Source organism: Notothenia coriiceps, unplaced genomic scaffold (genome assembly GCF_000735185.1).
Source record: "Notothenia coriiceps isolate Sejong01 unplaced genomic scaffold, NC01 NC01_scaffold00037244, whole genome shotgun sequence".
In the NCBI taxonomy this organism is placed as follows: domain Eukaryota; kingdom Metazoa; phylum Chordata; class Actinopteri; order Perciformes; family Nototheniidae; genus Notothenia; species Notothenia coriiceps.
Window position 1 is genome coordinate 15,623,251 of NW_011369945.1, and position 16,892 is coordinate 15,640,142.

General features: G+C 41.1%; 4 protein-coding genes across 8 annotated transcripts in view; 1 reads left to right on the plus strand and 3 right to left on the minus strand.

Moving 5' to 3' along the window:
• Window positions 1–2,532: 2,532 nt before the first annotated feature.
• On the minus strand, window positions 2,533–3,709 carry clec3ba (C-type lectin domain family 3, member Ba). The gene is made up of 3 exons (XM_010793702.1): window positions 3,487–3,709; window positions 3,231–3,329; window positions 2,533–3,010 (listed from the first exon to the last, which is right to left on the minus strand). Exons 1-3 carry the CDS (start codon window positions 3,581–3,583, stop codon window positions 2,610–2,612), a joined length of 597 nt encoding a protein of 198 aa, XP_010792004.1. The 5' UTR covers window positions 3,584–3,709; the 3' UTR covers window positions 2,533–2,609.
• A 545-nt stretch (window positions 3,710–4,254) lies between these two features.
• Window positions 4,255–10,072, minus strand: fez2a (fasciculation and elongation protein zeta 2a). Of its 2 annotated transcripts, XM_010793706.1 has the most exons (9): window positions 9,616–10,068; window positions 8,332–8,440; window positions 8,051–8,167; window positions 7,782–7,914; window positions 6,960–7,228; window positions 6,749–6,829; window positions 6,516–6,591; window positions 6,364–6,429; window positions 4,255–5,280 (listed from the first exon to the last, which is right to left on the minus strand). In XM_010793706.1, the coding sequence occupies exons 1-9, from the start codon at window positions 9,954–9,956 to the stop codon at window positions 5,264–5,266; spliced, it is 1,209 nt and encodes a 402-aa protein (XP_010792008.1). In that variant the 5' UTR covers window positions 9,957–10,068; the 3' UTR covers window positions 4,255–5,263. The 2 variants fall into 2 exon arrangements, with proteins under 2 accessions (XP_010792008.1, XP_010792009.1); XM_010793707.1 differs by lacking the exon at window positions 6,749–6,829 and having other exon boundaries at window positions 9,616–10,072.
• A 476-nt stretch (window positions 10,073–10,548) lies between these two features.
• ubxn11 (UBX domain protein 11) lies at window positions 10,549–14,628 on the plus strand. 3 transcript variants are annotated; one of them, XM_010793703.1, is made up of 15 exons: window positions 10,549–10,723; window positions 10,841–10,881; window positions 11,278–11,394; window positions 11,524–11,624; window positions 11,724–11,775; window positions 11,950–12,029; window positions 12,117–12,222; window positions 12,331–12,548; window positions 12,647–12,724; window positions 12,885–13,008; window positions 13,100–13,203; window positions 13,355–13,428; window positions 13,787–13,936; window positions 14,036–14,181; window positions 14,306–14,628. In XM_010793703.1, exons 1-15 carry the CDS (start codon window positions 10,653–10,655, stop codon window positions 14,338–14,340), a joined length of 1,497 nt encoding a protein of 498 aa, XP_010792005.1. In that variant the 5' UTR covers window positions 10,549–10,652; the 3' UTR covers window positions 14,341–14,628. The 3 variants fall into 3 exon arrangements, with proteins under 3 accessions (XP_010792005.1, XP_010792006.1, XP_010792007.1); XM_010793704.1 differs by having other exon boundaries at window positions 14,309–14,628; XM_010793705.1 differs by having other exon boundaries at window positions 10,550–10,723; window positions 14,036–14,215; window positions 14,309–14,353.
• A 31-nt stretch (window positions 14,629–14,659) lies between these two features.
• The window catches only part of cep85 (centrosomal protein 85), a 13,328-nt gene continuing 11,095 nt past the window's right edge, over window positions 14,660–16,892 (minus strand). For both annotated transcript variants that reach the window (XM_010793708.1, XM_010793709.1), the window contains one exon: window positions 14,660–16,476. In XM_010793708.1, coding sequence (XP_010792010.1) covers window positions 16,313–16,476 — 164 coding nt within the window. In that variant the 3' untranslated portion in view covers window positions 14,660–16,312. The remainder of the gene's footprint in view (window positions 16,477–16,892) is intronic.

A 16,892-nucleotide genomic window follows, 5' to 3' on the forward strand; every position in this document is an offset into this window, starting at 1 on the left:
AGAGTTTCTATTTTACATGAAGATGGCCAAGGTGACAGAATATTAGCTGCGTCTCATTTGAGAATAATGGGATAGAATAGATGTTTTTTTGTAAAGTCATATCGCCCCAGCTGTTCAGGATAGTGAACGCAGAGGGAACAAAATTGCCTTAAAATCATTCTCAGTCCTGAGGAAATAAAGTTTCTTCTTGCCAGAAACAATGCAAGAACTCTCTGAATGTGAGGTCACTTGTCCAGAAGTCCTGTAAATATGAAAAGTAGGTACTCTGAGACATGCTTTATACTGACATCAGTGCATCTCCGTGGAGATGTGTAAACATGTGACATGTATGTAACCCTCTCTTTCCAATAGTAAATCTATTTCAGGAGTGCCAGAAAACTAGGTTCATGATGGAAAAAGTGTGAAGCTGGGTGAGAAGAGTAAGTTCATTGTCCTCATTAAAAAAGGTTAGGACAGATGTTCTAATAAAGTAGGACCTGGAAACCTCTGTATGGTTTCAGAAGTAAACTCAATGTTGTTCACTAGCAGGAACCACGCACAACAGTGATGTTGTTAAGTTTATTGAAAGTAACATGTGAAATGATATGAGGGGGGTAAAGGATGATCTGGGAGGACGAGCTGTGGTCCGCTGCAGTGGGAGACTCAGAGGGGGGTTCCGTCTCCGGCATGATCTGCGTGGGCTGATTATGGGCCCCCAGGACGATACGGAATTAAAAATGTTAGTTATATACAGTTATATAAATATGCACAGTTTAAATGAATAAATGTTGACGGCAGAGATTAGGATGTTGAGGGGAGGGAGGGAAGAGGGAAGAAGGGATGGATGGATGTATCGCTCGGTGTGAGTCGGAAGGGAACTGTAATGGGTAGAAGGGAGAGGAGGGTGGGTTGAAAAGATGGAGACAAGCAGTGGCCGGAGGTTTGCCAATATAAATAGGGGTGGCCGTGGTTCGAGGGGGATTTTAGCATGGCCATGCCTCCTGAACCTTATGTTAACAACTTTAACCTCATTATCAGCTGCACATAATTTCCAACAGTAAATCCCTCCCTTTCCAATACATGTATTTTTATTTCATGGTGGGACCTTCCGGTTTTTTCAAGTTTACCATTTTCCTGTCAATTCTTGAGTGTTTATTTGAAAGGAAACTTTAGGGTGGCTCGAGACCTTTCCAAACAACTTATGAAATCCAAAGAGTAGGGAGACCAGGACAGTTGCAACACTTTTGGCTTTCCCCAATACATTTTAAAAAAACATTTTACAAATAAGTGATAGCCATTTTTGCTAGCTATATTATACATTATCAATATGTCAGCTACTTAAACAATGTATTTAAGATGTTTTTATGAAATAAGTACAGGTTGGAAAATGTATTTTTAAAAAACCCTCAACTGTTGCAACTGTCCTTGTGTACAGCTAACCGGTTACCTTTTTTCACACTACATAACTTCATTTGAGGCCCTCTGCAGCAGAGCAAGTAGCACTCCCCTGTCTGTCTTCCTCTTTCTGACATTTGGCAAAGGCCTACTTTAAACACACACACACACACACACACACACACACACACACACACACACACACACACACACACACACACACACACACACACACACACACACACACACACACACACACACTTTAAGCCTACTATACAGTATTTTATTCTGTTTATTTTTACATGGACAATGCACACCAATCAACAATACTACTGTATGCTTGAATGAACAATTGATCATTCAAGCAAATGAGCCATCATTGTAAATGTGCCATGTTACAACCGTCCCGTTACAACCGTCCCAGGACCACCAGTCTTGCTTTCACCCCCTGTGAATCTGCCTGATTGCTTGCTTGACCCATATTTAGCTATTTATATTTGTAGCTTACAAAACGGTGATTCTAATAATGCTAGTTTGGATTCCTAGACATTTGAACTCAAGACACTATCCAAAACATTCATCATATAATTTTAGTTAATATTTTACCTCAGAAACACACTTTTGCTGATATCTTACGCGAGAAATTCAAACTAGGCTCCTTTTTTTTCTCAGCGATCTTACCATCTAACTGCGCATGTGCAGAGTGAGTGTCATCACTCTAGCTTGTTTGTGATTGGAGATATTGAAGGTGTTACAACCGTTACAACCGACCCGTGTTGCAACTGTCCCTGGTCTCCCCTAAATATTGTAATAGACAGTTATTTTCCTCTGATGAGCAAAAGATTAAGAATATAGTTCCCTAACTTTCAGAACTAGAAATAAGTTCAGAAAAGGTCATCATAATGTTTGCTCTTCAGTAATAAAGGTAATTGCATTGATAAGCAGAATACATAACAATATATAAAAGCCATCTAGTGGTGTTTACCTTGATTATATGCTTAAATACATTAATTGATTACACGTTTATTAGATGTATACAAACATATTGAGCTTATACAATGTCATGCTGTATCCCAGACCACTGTGTGAAGAAGAAGAAAATGCAGCACTTCACTTTTCAATGCATGGCATAGATGTACTGATACTTGCTTTATTCCTTTCTGCGCGCAGAATTTGATCTTCATACACGTGTTGATCTGCACAGATGATGAGATATTTAAGTCGACAGCAGCCCCTCAGACGATGTTGAACTCGCACACAGAAGCCTTTTCAGCTCGGCAGCTCTCATCAAACCACTTCCCGTGTGCCGTGGTGGAAAGGAGACCACAGTTCTGGCTGCGCCCTCCGTCCGGCTGCAGGGTGATCTCTGTCTCCCAGTTCTTGAAGCGCACGCTGGAGCCTGATTGGTCCAACCACTGGCCCTCGGTCACCATGTCATTGACGCCCAGCCAGATGGGCTCCTCGGGGCCAATGCTCTGACGTACGTACTGGTAAAGCTGCTCGTTCTCGTCTCCTGTCAGAGGAGTGCTCAGACTGCCTCCCTTGGAGAAGCAGTCTTCGCTGGCTGCATGGAAGGTCTTCTTCACCGGGTCAGACAGGAAACACTTGCCCTGGATTTTGGTGCCTCGCAGACAAACTTAAGAGGAAATCAGGGGTTATTCTTGTCTATTTTGGGCTCTCTACCACTGGAGAGTGTTATAGTTTATTCTATGTTACATCCAACATGTTGTGAAATATATAGCTACTTGATATTATTGAACTGTGAGACAAAAACATTTCTTCTGCTGTGATTCATAAACAGAGCATTTTCCAAAATGGTATGCAAGTCATTAACCATTTATCTGCATGATAAATACCTGTCTGTAAAGCCTGCTGCTCTTTCACCAAATTCAGCTCTTGAACAATTTCAGTGATCTGGTTCTTCAGCTCCTCGATCGCAGCACTGTTTGCGGAGTCTGTTGAAGAGGTCAAAAAAATAACATGCCAAATGTATTCCAAAGTATAATGCATTCAGTCAGTATACATGACACATAGTAGTTCAGTTTTGTTGTTCTCTAAAAGTTCTTCATGGTTTTTAACAAGGACATTTTCAAAGTCAAGTTATTATCCTACCTTTCTTGCTGTTTCTTTTCTTTGAGGAGGTCTGCTGGAGTGTGCAGTGTGCCAGCAGGAGAAGGCAGAACATCAGACAAACCCTTCGAGCATCCATGATATTGGAAGAAATGCTTTTAACTCCACTGTAGAGAAGCTGTTTCTGGTGTAGCAGCACACTTGGAAAGCTCCTTGCAGCTCTGAGGGCTGGCCAGACAAAGGCTGTTGTGTTTTACAAGCCCGGGGTGGCGACACAGAGTTGAAGGAGGAAATCTTATCTGAGAGAGAACAAATGTTTTACAGATGTTTTAACAGACGTTTGTGTTGCTTTTGAAACGCTTAAAGGAGATGGATTGTGAAGCATGACTCAGGTTCCATATGTTTGTAGGTCATCTATCACTTGCAGCAGGGCCTTATCTCTCTGTGGTTGTGGTGTCACATTTTTTTCATAGTCATCATGTCCTTATCAATTATCTGCATCTGTCTGTGCCACTTGAGTGCAACAAATACAGAGCTATAAACAGTTGTGCCTTCTTATCGTTGCCTGCTAATATAAATGGGCTTTTCCTGTTAAAGGTCCTGTTGTGTTTCTGCCTAAGGCTCCTACAGGCCAGCGGTTGGATGTTTTTTAGGTTTTTTTTACACATCCCCCATCTGGATCCCCTCAGTGAACTCGATGACGTGTAGCAGACACGAGGCAGAGACTTATATAATGAAGAAAGACTGTTGTGAAATCAATATTTGTTTGTTTCATCTGCTGGTTTGCAACATGAATAAAATAAGCCAAGACAAAGAGGGTGTGGTTTTTATCAATATATTTGAAACAAAAATATTTACAAAATAAATAACAATGAAGCACAGCAGGCTCTGTAAGTAGTCCAGCCATTTCACATTCATTGAAAATAAGTCATTTAAAATGTACAAAAGTTCAGGCAAAGACCAAAGGCAGTTTGTACATATAAAAGAACACAGAGAATAACAGGCTGCCCTGTGCGCAGCAGGCACGCCGACGCTCCAGCCTCTGATTCAGAGTTACAGACAGCGTCTAGGAAGTACAGACAGTGTGGGTCACAATTCAAATGCATAGTTAGTCAGTTTGTTATGTGAGTGATCTGCTCAGATTAATGCAGATAAACACTTTGTCGGCTGCATAAATCATATGGTGGTTTTGCAAATGATGTTTATGCATCCTGGTTAAAGGTAATATGTGTAATTATTTTTGTTTGTATCTTTTTCCTGTTCTCTCGTACCTCTCTACTGTCTTATGTGCTGCTGTAATACTTTCGTCATGGGGATTTTAAGAATATTTTTCAATCTCCTGTTTATGCTTTACAGTTATGATGCTTCAAAAGCACCTTTATTACTGCAACATGCTTTGTGCATTTGTTCATTGCTAAGTTAATCCCTTCAGACAAATACAAAGCCCTATGCAATGCTTATTACCAGCAAGCAGAGCTCAGTTACAAACAGAGCAGCTTTTACAACCCACATATATTAATCTGGGGTTTTCTTCTTATATAATTTAACATTTTTAAGATGCTCTTTCAGAGTGCAGGAAAATCAAACATTGAAAATAGGTAAAAATGACAGGAACACACAAAGGTTTGCAAAATCACAATGCTCAACCCAAAATAAATAAAGAAGAGGAGAACACAAAAAATGACATCTTGAGGTAAAAACATGCAGGATCGAATTAAAGTGTGCTTCATGTCTGCAAAAAATACAATGAGTCCTCTTCCTCTTGTTGCCATGGTAAACTATCTCAAGTCTCTCCAGCGTTGGGCACCGTCCCTCTGGCCTACGTTGGGCAAAGCACTGTAATAACAGGAGAGATTCATATTAGAACGATGGAGCAGGAGTGCACCTTCAGAATGAGGGGATCAGCACAAATTACAACTGGGAGAAAAAGAAAGGAAAAACAAAAGGAAAATCTAAATATAAGGACACCAGTTAGTGCTGATGACCTATTTCTGAAGTAGGGGGTGAGGAAACATCCTGAAATCACAGCAATGCTAGGTGGCTAATGATCATTAAACTGTGTCTTAAATGTGAACTGCAGGGTGAATCGACATTTTGTGTGACAGTGGGTTGTGACATTAAGAGGGATCAACCATGCTGCAGCAGTCACTGTGTGGAGAGGGGGGGGTTAAAGTGAAAGGACAACACCAGGGTCAGACTGCACTACAGTTCAGTGGTAGAGAGGGGGCGCTCTCCCCATGTGAGTGAGACAACCACAACAGTGCACATCACATGTGAAACAAACCTCTGCATCCATCGCTCACACCAGAGCTGGTGAGGCGGAGATAAGTTAGGACATGAGAAGTAGAGAAAGAAAACATGAAAGAATGAAAGCAGAACATATGTGAAAGGAAGGACTAAGAAAACATAAAAGACGGAGGGCAAATGTTTTCAGCAGGAAGTACTGAAGGACCGAATTTCACAATAAAGTTACTCTAGTTACTCAGAGCCGAATATTAAGAAATGCCTTTTTAACAGCAGCCATTTTACAGGTGTAATTGATCAAATGAATAACTTCAACAGCTGTTACAGAATAAATAGAACAGGATCATAATTATTTTGACAACAACAAACATATAAAAGTGGAACCTTGTTGCTGCAAACTGTCAAATGTTGCTGTGTCTTTCAACGCTCCCACATTAACTGTTTAAATAGAAGTTCTTGCTTTCAACTGCGACAAGCAGACTTGACTTGTTTTTTTAAATGATTTGGGGATTTTTGCAATACACTCTTTATTGAGATATGGGAAACACAATCTGTATAACAACATGTGATAACATGGAAAAAATAAAGATGAAGTATACCATTTTTTAGTTGTGACATTCATTTGTCATTCTCAACATCATTTATAGTGCAGACACACAAACGAGAAAAGCTCACCTTTAAGAATATAGTCTGTTAAGAGACTGGGCACCTTGTCACTGTCGTCTCTCATAGCTTGTAAGACTGCAAGGCAGAAGAAACAAAGGAGTGAATGGATCAATCACAGACACTAGAACTCAAATACTGCTGGTGCAGATAAAGAAACGTACTCTTTGTCAGGATCTCGAGGTCCTCAAGGGAGGGTGGGTGTCCCTTTTTCTCGTATGGGATGACTGTGGTCAAATACTGTAAAGAAACATAAAACAGAGCGAAAGACAAATAGATGAGACAAAGTTTCTGTAGATGATGTTTCTGTTGGATGAGATTCCTATCAATGTGTTTATATTCTGTGCAGAAAACAGGAAGATAAAGTTCGGCAGATGAGAGGGAAAGGCAAAGGAACCTGTCTTTCACTGCACCCGCTCCCAAAAGTTTGCCGGAAGCTGTTCTGAATGACAGAGGAGATTCCCTCCACGCTGAAGCGCTGAGGAGGAAGGAAGTAAAGCAGGGAAATATAAGACAAAGTAAAAAAGAAAAGGTTTCAGGAAAATACAGTTTGTTTGGAGAAGAAAAACTGAAGACATCCCGTGATTATGAAGGAGCAAAACACTCACTGATCCCTGGTTCTTCTCTGCGTGTCCCTGCGACGTCCCGGCTCCTGCTTTAAGCTTCTTCTTCCTCTTCTTCAGCAGCTCCCGATGCTCCTTCTGTCGGTTCTGTACATCAATGAGCGCTGAGATGAAGCTGTTCTTCACCTCCTTCTCAAAGTCCAGCTCGTCCCTGAGAGCCAGCTGCAGAACCAGCTCCTCTGAGAACATCCTGATGGTCGTCTCCGTCTCCTCCAGACGTTCATTCAGCTCCGCGACACTCAGGGACCTCACTCCTGGACCACAAACAAACAAAGAGAAAACACACAAAACACAGCTGTTGTTTATGATTCTGATCCTTCATTCATCAAAAAATAGAACGATTAAGGGTCGCAGTGCAATTTATGACACCGCACCATCATGAATCCATCACATTTTTATGACACGAGAGGATAAGCTTTATTTTAGCTTTGTCAACAAATCTGATGAAAAGACCAAAATCAACAATGAGTACGTTTATCTCTCAACAATTTCCCATATCCCCGTATTTGTTGTGGATTATTTCGTATTAATAGAAAATACAGGATGTGCTTGGGAGTATTTATGCTGCAAGACAGAGTTTGTGTTATTGAGTCAAAATAAACTACAGTGCCTAGATTATTGCAATAAAGGAACATGTCACCCAGTGTAACAGTGTGGCTTGTACTATATACTGATACAATTACATCAGTATGGTATAAAAGGCTGCAACATAATGGTTACTTTGTACTTATAGCAGACCACAATAGCATGTCTCATTATACTGTATATATTACTGATGTTTTGTCTCAGCCCAAAATGGACACTCACTGGACTCGTAGCTGGGGCTCCTGGTGCAGCGCTGGACGTCCAGAGAGAGCATCGAGAGGTCTGACTGAGAGGGGTTGTGGCCTGCCTCCATGTCAGGAGAGTCCTGCATCATCTCCTCTATCTCCTCGATAACCTGCACAAAGAAAAGACACACACATCAGAGAGGCAGCACTCATCTGTTATGAAATCTCCTTTTCAGCCATGTTAAGCTGCAGCTCTGTACTCCTACACTTGATACAGTGTGGCTGCATCTGGGAAAAGTAACTCACTTGCTCGGCTGTGAAAAGCGGCTCGTCTGCAAGGGAGGAGACGATGATGGAGTGCATGTCCAGCTGCTCCCTCAGCTCCTCATCGTCCGACAGCTCTACCGTGACATCAGTCTTTCTCTAGCCGGGAAGGACAGGGGGAGGGAATTTAATCAGAAACGCTAAACCCTGGCACAATACATATTCGAGATTTGCGAGATAAACAGAAAATAGATTTGGGAGGGTAGGAGTGCTGGTGTTGAAGGGAAAGTGGGACAGAGAAGGGAGGTGGGGGAGTCACTTACGGGCTTCTCCTCCAGGTTGTATGAGGGTTTGTGGAGGGAGCATGTTCGGGACTGTTTCCAATCCACCGGCATCACATGCCCATAGTTACTGGTTAAAACCTTCCAGATTCTTTGGAGAAATAAATAATAATGTCAGTCCAAAAAGCCAAATTATACTGACAAAATAACAGATCAATTTACTGGTAACGGGGAGAAAATAACACCCAGACTTCCAAAAATGTACAAACTGGGGGTTTTACCAGGTACAAGGGGATTGTATTACAATTATTTATTTATTTGTGTTTTTTTTTTAATGAAACATTTTATGGAAGGACTAACAGTAAGGATGTATTTAATAGCAAACGTAAACAAATACTGACAGCAAAAATAAGTAAGAATGATCGGATCAAACTACTGCTCTTTTATTGGAGCACTTAATCACTCCAGTATCTCTTTATTATCAAGACTTTCTATTATTATGGAACACATACCTACATTTCTAGTACGGGTATGGTATTGACTGTATGTACACACAGGCCCTACATAACTTATTTTAGACATCGTCCACAAGTGCCACAATCAGACCAATACAAAGTAATTGTCAATTTGAAATGCCTTTGATGATGACATTTAAAATCCTGAAGCTAGTGACATATACAAAAAGTTCATATTTTGTTTTTGTACTCTACACACATCAAATAATTTCCTTGGAATGGCAGTGTGCTTATATCAATTTTTAAAACGATTTCTTTATATTGAAATGCCCGAACAGTTTCCTGATAAATGACTTAACAATTTAACACTCAACACATTCATTTCCTATCAATCAATTGACCGATTAATTGACTGGCTCCCTCAGTTGATTTGAGTGTGTTTCTGGAAAATAGACCAGGAGCTATATTTTAAATATCGGCTGCCAAATTAAAAATAAGAGCCAATACACATACATATTGGTAAATATCTGTTTGTAAAGCCATTTAGGAGCAGATGCCAATATCATTGCACCTGTTAGGATCAATGTGTAATGGGTTTGTTATTACACTGGTAGAGCAGACCTATGCCCTGAGTTTTGATGACTTGACAAAAGATGGTGGCAGTCTAGCTGTCATTAGAGCCCCATTACATCATTATGAGACGGTGTAACAATGTGTAATACTCCTGATCTAAGAAAATAAATCCCATGGCAGACAACATAACATTGTATGCTTTTTAAAATGCAGCCTGCAGCGTTGAGTAAAAGCCTTAACATCCACTTATTATTAAAATCAACTAGCCTGCGGACAGGCCGGAAACAAAACCACTCACTCGTCTTTCTCCAGCAGGGACTCCTCTGTTATCACACTCACAGGAGCGATGCTGTCTGTATTGGCGTTAAAATTCTGGAAGCACACGGATAACTTATCGTCAAAATCGTTCACAAGATCCTCCATAGACCTGAAAGAACCGGTTTCCCCCGGGGAGAAGCTGCCGTCCTGCAGATCGGGGATATCATCATCACCCGGGAGGAGCAGCCGCGGCGCTGCTCCCCCCGCAGAGGCGCTCTCTACTCGGCCTTTCTGCGGCAGCTGCAGCCGCTGGTCTGAAACCATGCTCAAATCACCCAATATCGGCCAGTCTTCGTCGAAATGTGCGATGGGTGCAGCCATAGCCCGGACGAGCTTAGTAGCCCCGGGTTAATGATGGATGTGTGGTGGGACAGGCAGGTCTCAGCATCCTCTCTGAATGCCCGTTCACTCCCCACCGCCAGCGGGCTGACCCGGACAGTATGGCGGCACCGCACCGGGCCCACTAGTGGCTACACGTTACCTAACAGAGGACCGTGAACGCATCAGGAGAGCTATTCACATTGTTTACATATATAAATTGTTACATTTGAGAATAATTCAATGTTGTCCCTTAAAATGTTTTTGTTAAATCACAAAGTTTTGCTTGTTTCATGCAAAGCAACTAAACAAGACAATCCTTAACCAGTCATACAAATGTAACTGAAGACAAATGTATGCACTGAAATTGGGTCTTTACATGCAGAAAGTTGTATAATTATTATATATATCGATGTTAGTTTCATGTCATATTGTTCCAACAAAACATCTTAAAACTTTAGTCCCAACCGGTCCCAACAAAGCCACATTGAATAAAAGATAATTGTGAAATATAAACAGCGCCCCCAGTGGATGAAATATGTATTACCTCATTCTACAATATCAGCTGCCCGCTTTGTGTTGCTAATGGTAACGGACTCCAAACAAAGTGAAAACGGACAGGATTGTGAAGAGGCTGCACTCGAGAAAGTGTGAGATATTTAGGGTTAAGAGTTTACCTGCAGTTCCTGACCAGGTAAAATGAGCTCACCTTTGTCGATGCTGAAGAAAACGAGGCGCACTCCACTGCAGAGCCCTCAGAATGAGCAATGGTATACGTTTATTTACTGTGAAACAACAAAGAAGAACTAACGACAGTTCACTTTAAGTGTGCCACTGTGAAGAGGTCATAGAGAGCATGTGTACATTAAACTGTCTTTCACCTGCAGGGGAGGACAAAAAGTGCCTTTCAGGAGGAATCTCATAAAGGGTAGGTTTCAAGTGAAACCTGATCGTTACATAAAGGCATAATAACACTGTACTGACACGTAACCAAAGCAGAAATGTACACCAGGTTGTAAGGAAGTATTTCTGTAATAATAATAGCCCACTGTAAACTGATTTGATTAGAAGAAAAAGTCATACATTGTGCATCAAGTTCTCTAATTTGTAAGCTGCACCCTGAAAACTTTGCTATTTTCTTTTATTAAAGAAATGATGTTCTCTCATTTATGAACTGATTAGTCAAATAAATGCTTTAGCTCTTATTACTGTTAGACAATGACGTAATTGAGTCAATGTACAAAACTCTGGTTATCACATTACTCTTACAAGATGATCATAGACTTCATGATGTTTTTTGGTTTTGGGTCTGTTTTATGTCCAGAATTTCAGACAGCTTTGGCTGATGACGATGAATCCTCTGATGTCAAACCTTCCTTGACCTCTCACACGGGAGCCAATGATGCCTCCAATTCAAAATCAAAAGCCCCATTAAAGAAAGGTAAAAGTTATTACAGAGTTTTGGTTCCACAGCAAAGCATGTCTTTTATTCATTGTTCAAATGTACACTTTCAGGTAAGTATATTAATTTAAAAAACAAGTTTTAAGAGTCTAAAGGATGCTTTCACAGGTAGTGCACCAAGCGACTTTGAGCTGATGTCTGCCATGATGCAGCGGGTGAGCATGCTGGAGAAAACAGTGATGAGCCAGGCACGGGAGATCGAGAGAAAGGTGAAAACACACACCTCCTCCATAGCAGTAGCATTACAAAACAGATCTTTCAAACATGTCCAAATGACTAACTCCTTTTCTTCCAATGTCTCCTTTAAGGATGAAAGGATTTCAGCGTTGGAGAAAAATCAGAGGCTTATAAAAGAATCAGGTAACGGGAAAATACCTAAATTCGATATTCCCTGAATCTCTAAATAATAATAATAATAATGCATTTTATTTATATAGCGCTTTTCACAACTCAAAGACGCTTAAATAAAAAACGCTTAAATAAAAGTAAAAGTCTGATCATATTTACATGTTGCTTTTTTATGTATGGCTTTAGAGGGTACTCTTCATCCTTGTGGCAGAGATGATCTTGAGAGAAGATGCCAACAGCTGCAAAATCAAGTGCAAGAAATGGATGTAAGTGTGTTTAATAAAAGCCTTCAGTTATATGTTAATATTTTTTGATTACAGCATATTACATTATGCTGATTCAAACTCTTACAGAGCTTTCTGAATGACTATGGTTTGATCTGGGTGGGAGATGGTGAGAGCAGTGACTCTGCAGAGAGTGAGCAGCCACATAACTTAGAGCGAGGCCTCTGGCAGCCAGGTATACTTACATTTCCTTCCTTAACATTTAAATTCAAAATAGTTGAAATATCACCATACCTTCTACCTGAAATGATTACTAACATGCTGGGTGTTTTTCCTCTGCAAGACACATCTGTGGTCAGGAGCTTCCACATGAACGTTGACCTGGTGCTGCAGAGGATCAACGAGCTGAACATCCTGGCAGGAGAGGGAGAGTGTTTCGTTCAATCCACATCCAAGGGGGCACACTTAGCAAAAAAGGACCCTGTTCAGCTGAGTCTCTACAGCAACGGCATTGTCATGTTTGACGGTCCTTTCCGCTCGTATCAGGAGCGCAGCACCCAGGTTAGATTAGACTATAAATAAAGTCGCTCAGAAGATATTTTGATATTTTAACCTGGATTCTTTGGTGAGTCAAATCCTCTTATCTTTGGACTTTGCAGCGGTGCATGCAAGATCTGATGGACGGGTATTTTCCATCTGAGCTTCAAGAAAGATTTCCAGACGGTGTGCCTTTTGAGGTTTGTTTTTATTTGATTGCAAGCTAAATGTGAAGGACTGCAGCTAAGAATTATATTCACTAGCAATTATTATCCCAATTATTTGAAAGGTTTGGTTTTGTTCTATGAGATGTCAGAAATAGTGACAAAAGTCTGTTCCTTTTTGCAACTTTTTTTGCAGGTTAATGACCGGCGAGATGAGGATTTTATCACCAGGCTACCGTGGAAGAATTTTCCAGGCGAAGGACAGGCTGTCCGTGGGGAGAAAAATGAAACATCCAATATTGTCAGCTCTCAGTTACCTGGTCCGTTCTGCACACATCACACCAATGCTACCAAATACAGACCTGAGGTGGCTCTCCTCAGTCTAAATGTGCTGTTTTCTTCTGACCACAGGCAAGAAATTGAGCGTGGATCAGTTCCTGAGCAGGTTACCAAAGGCAGTAGTGAAGGCCAGCCGTGTGGTTGATATTAGGGACTCCCTGAGGGCCGCCCTGCAGGTGATCATCAAAGATACCTACAGAAAGTGTTAGCAGCTATATATCTTGTGTGTTTAACATATAATCACTACAGCGCACTCTCACCTGCTGTGCTTATGCTGAAAGAACACTCACGTCAATATGATCATTATCTAACAAGTGCTCTCACCAGGGTTCATCTCCTGCTGGGAGCAGCAGCTCGATGATCCTCATAGACACGCCGGCCCTGCAAGCGATGAAGGAGAGGTATTTAAAAAGATGTCCTCCATTATGTAAGCACATTGATATTTGTAATATGTCTAGAACATTTTGTTGGCATTACCATCTTAAGAAAAGGCAAAGATGTTAAAGGGATTACTAGATCCAAGAACATACTACATGATGTAAAGGCCGATTGAAATACTGATTTGGCCGCAACGTCTGATTGTCAAGGTTACTGTATGCACTGCATTGGAAAATAGGTCAGGTCAGCGCCCTGGTAGAGGAGCCTCAGGCCAGTCTGGGTCACTCGTGCTGCATCAAGTGGGTTTGGAATTGTATGCCTTGGACTGCAGCTGGGTTGACCTGCATCTGATGAATATTAAACAGTTGTTTTTCCCTCTAGACTGCAGACTTCCAGCTCCGATCGGCCTCGTTCCCCCTGTGATGTCATCACAATGAAAGTGAAGTCAGAAGACGGGAATCATACTTACGTACTGAAAATGAGCTTCTCAGAAACAATCGGTCAGCTGCGACAGTATCTGGACAAACACAGGTGAGTCCTTGCCCTCCTGCACTGACACAGTATCTTCTTGTCTTTACAACATCTCTTAACACATCCATGCATGTGACATTTGGATTATTTGCATTACAGAGGGGGTGGTCTCCCTGGTTATGACATCATCAGTGCATACCCACAGCACCGCTACGATGAGGACCGCCAGACGCTCAGATCATGTGGCCTCACGACTAATGCTTCTCTGATGCTGCGAAAGAGGCAGAAACCGCCTCATTCACTCAGTGAAGTCAATAAAATAAGATTATAAAAGATGAGGTATCAGCCTTTACCGCAGCAGAAATGTTGGCTTGTCATAGAAAAACACAGCTGTTGAATAACATTAATGTTTGCTTTGTTTTATGTAAGCAGTAAGAAGGACAGTGAACCAGCACGCAGCCTGACCCCCGCCTAGGATGTTACGTAACATGAGGACAGGGTGTCTCCAAAATGGGTGGTCCCGCGTGACTGAATGCATGTAACTAACACCGGAAACAGATTATTTTTCACTGGCAAAGGAAACAGTATGAGTAATAGATCACGTCATGGCCCTGCTCATAAAATACTTTTCACGGCTGATACAAATCCAGTATATCGGATAAGTGCATCATTAGTTAGAAAGCTGGAACTCGTGGCTTTCTGCACAGAAGGGATGAAAATACTTTAAATGTTTTACGCCAAATCAAATAAAAGTTAAAACACATGGCAAAATGTTGAAAATCTTTATTTCTAAAATATGCAAATACAAACAAGGACAAAAGTATGAAAATATAAACATCTTTTTCCCTTTTTGCTAAACGTTTGAGATGTTAAGGCATGCGGAGCCGGACTTTCCAAAGATATAACTTGTGCTACTCAAGTTTCTAAAAAAGGTCCCATGAAATGAAAAATGGCTTGTGTGTCCCTGGGTGGGTTGATCTGTATCACTTGTCAGAAAAACTCATTGTTGCATATGTTTATATATATATATATATTTATATATATATATATATCCTGTAAAGTGTCAAGCTTTTCTTTTTTAATGGCTTCTCCTGCACTCAGGGCAAATATAAAACTCCATCCAGTACAATGTGATGGGGGATTTGGGGGTGAACCAGCCAACCCCTCCCATCATCCTCACATGGGATTAAAACATTCTTGGACCTGAAGAAGCTAAAGATCCCTTAGTGACCGCTGACAATCATTAGCCATCAGACAACTCGTTAAAAAAAACACCACGGGAGAAAATGACAATCTGATGGCACTTCATGGGACCTCAAGCTCAAACACATTAGCACATTATTACAGCAACGCATTAGGAGGCTTTTACACTGAGTTGTCAATGCAAACAATACAAAATAAATAATACTGAAGATTAATACTGTTTCTCAGTCACACATTAATGAAACAGTTTCCCACTCTGTCAGCCATTATCAACCTGAAATATACAGAAACCTTTGTGGGCAGATAATCACTCAGACTAAAGAGTTATCTTTATCTACCAGGAACAAAAAAAAGACATTCTAAAAAGGGCCTCCACAAGCTCTGTGAGTTTTCCCAAAGTGATCTGCTACATTCAGAGTCAGGGAATGTATTGAATATCCCACTGGTTGATACGCTGAGAGAAAGGTCATATTGGAAGAGTCAGCTGCAAACAGCCCTTTGTGGTTGGTCTAAAATGAACTAGCATTGCGACAGAAAGGCACATGTTGGTGTTCATTCAGAACGAGGCCTGCAGCAGAGGGAAGCGCTCACAAACATTCACAGACTTGCACAACTGCTCTGACCAGAGTTTCTTTGGTAATAAAACGGTTGTAGGCTAGTTGGTGTGAGAAGCTGTTTTGGTTTTAAACCCTTCAGTATCAAGTCCAATACCTCACAGCAGAGTCTAATGTTACAGCATTGGCCATTTTAAATAACGGCATGTTGGAAACATTCTCTTGTAAATCTTGTTAAAAGCACAGGTTAAAATATTTCAGTTGATTGTCAACCACTTCTTTTTAATTCCCCCGGAGAGGGAAATTAAAGTTTTAAATAAATTAGATTTGTGGGACTTCTACACAAATAGCTAATGAAACAAAAAGTATAAGACTGTTTGGTAACTGACAATATTCATGTCATCATTAAAAACACACACAAAATGCTTAAGGATCAAGTATTAGAGGTAAGTTATTTTCCGTTAGCCCTTGGACTGAAATAGATGAACTCACCGGAGGGATGGGAGGATTCTGAGACAGTCAGTCGAGAGAAGAAGAAGCTAAACCATTTGGGCTTTCCTTTGTCCTCATTTAATGAAATTGGAAAATCCAGTTCTCTTTGTGACATTCAGTAACGAGTCATGAAAAACGAGCCCGCTTCAGAGGGGAAGGGGAGAAGTGTCACCTGGGTGGGTTAGGGTTACTGGGTGATGCAGTTCTCTCCCATGTCCTGCGCGTACCGGTCCAGTATTACATTGCGTAGTTCCTCCACGTCTCGACGGAGCTGCTGAGCTTCGACCAGCTTTTTCTGCAGTACCTCTGGATTCATCCAGTCCTGGTCCAGATGGGTCACTGGAGGGGGCGCTGGAAGAATAATCATCATTAATCTCCTTATCATTGAAAGATATCTGAAATAAAGTTATATTTTGAGAGGATCTGTACCAAACAAATATAATTAAAAAGGTTCCCAATTATACTCTCTCAACAATATATTATAGGTCTCAGATATATACAAAACATGTCTGAAGTGTTTGGCTCCAAACACCAAACAGATCATTGTAGCATCCCATAATCCCCTCTGTTTCAGTCCCGTTTCAAAAGTGCTGATTCTCTGTCTGTTACTTTAGATGAAAATAAGGAGCTACTCCCCACGCCCCTCTGAGAGATATGTGACCCGCTCTATCGAAATCAGTCGGAAGTCGCAACGGCTCATTTCAAAATAAACGTGGATTTGCGTAAAAAAATAGTTTTTCGGGGTTCGGTGTGTTTTGTTAGATTTT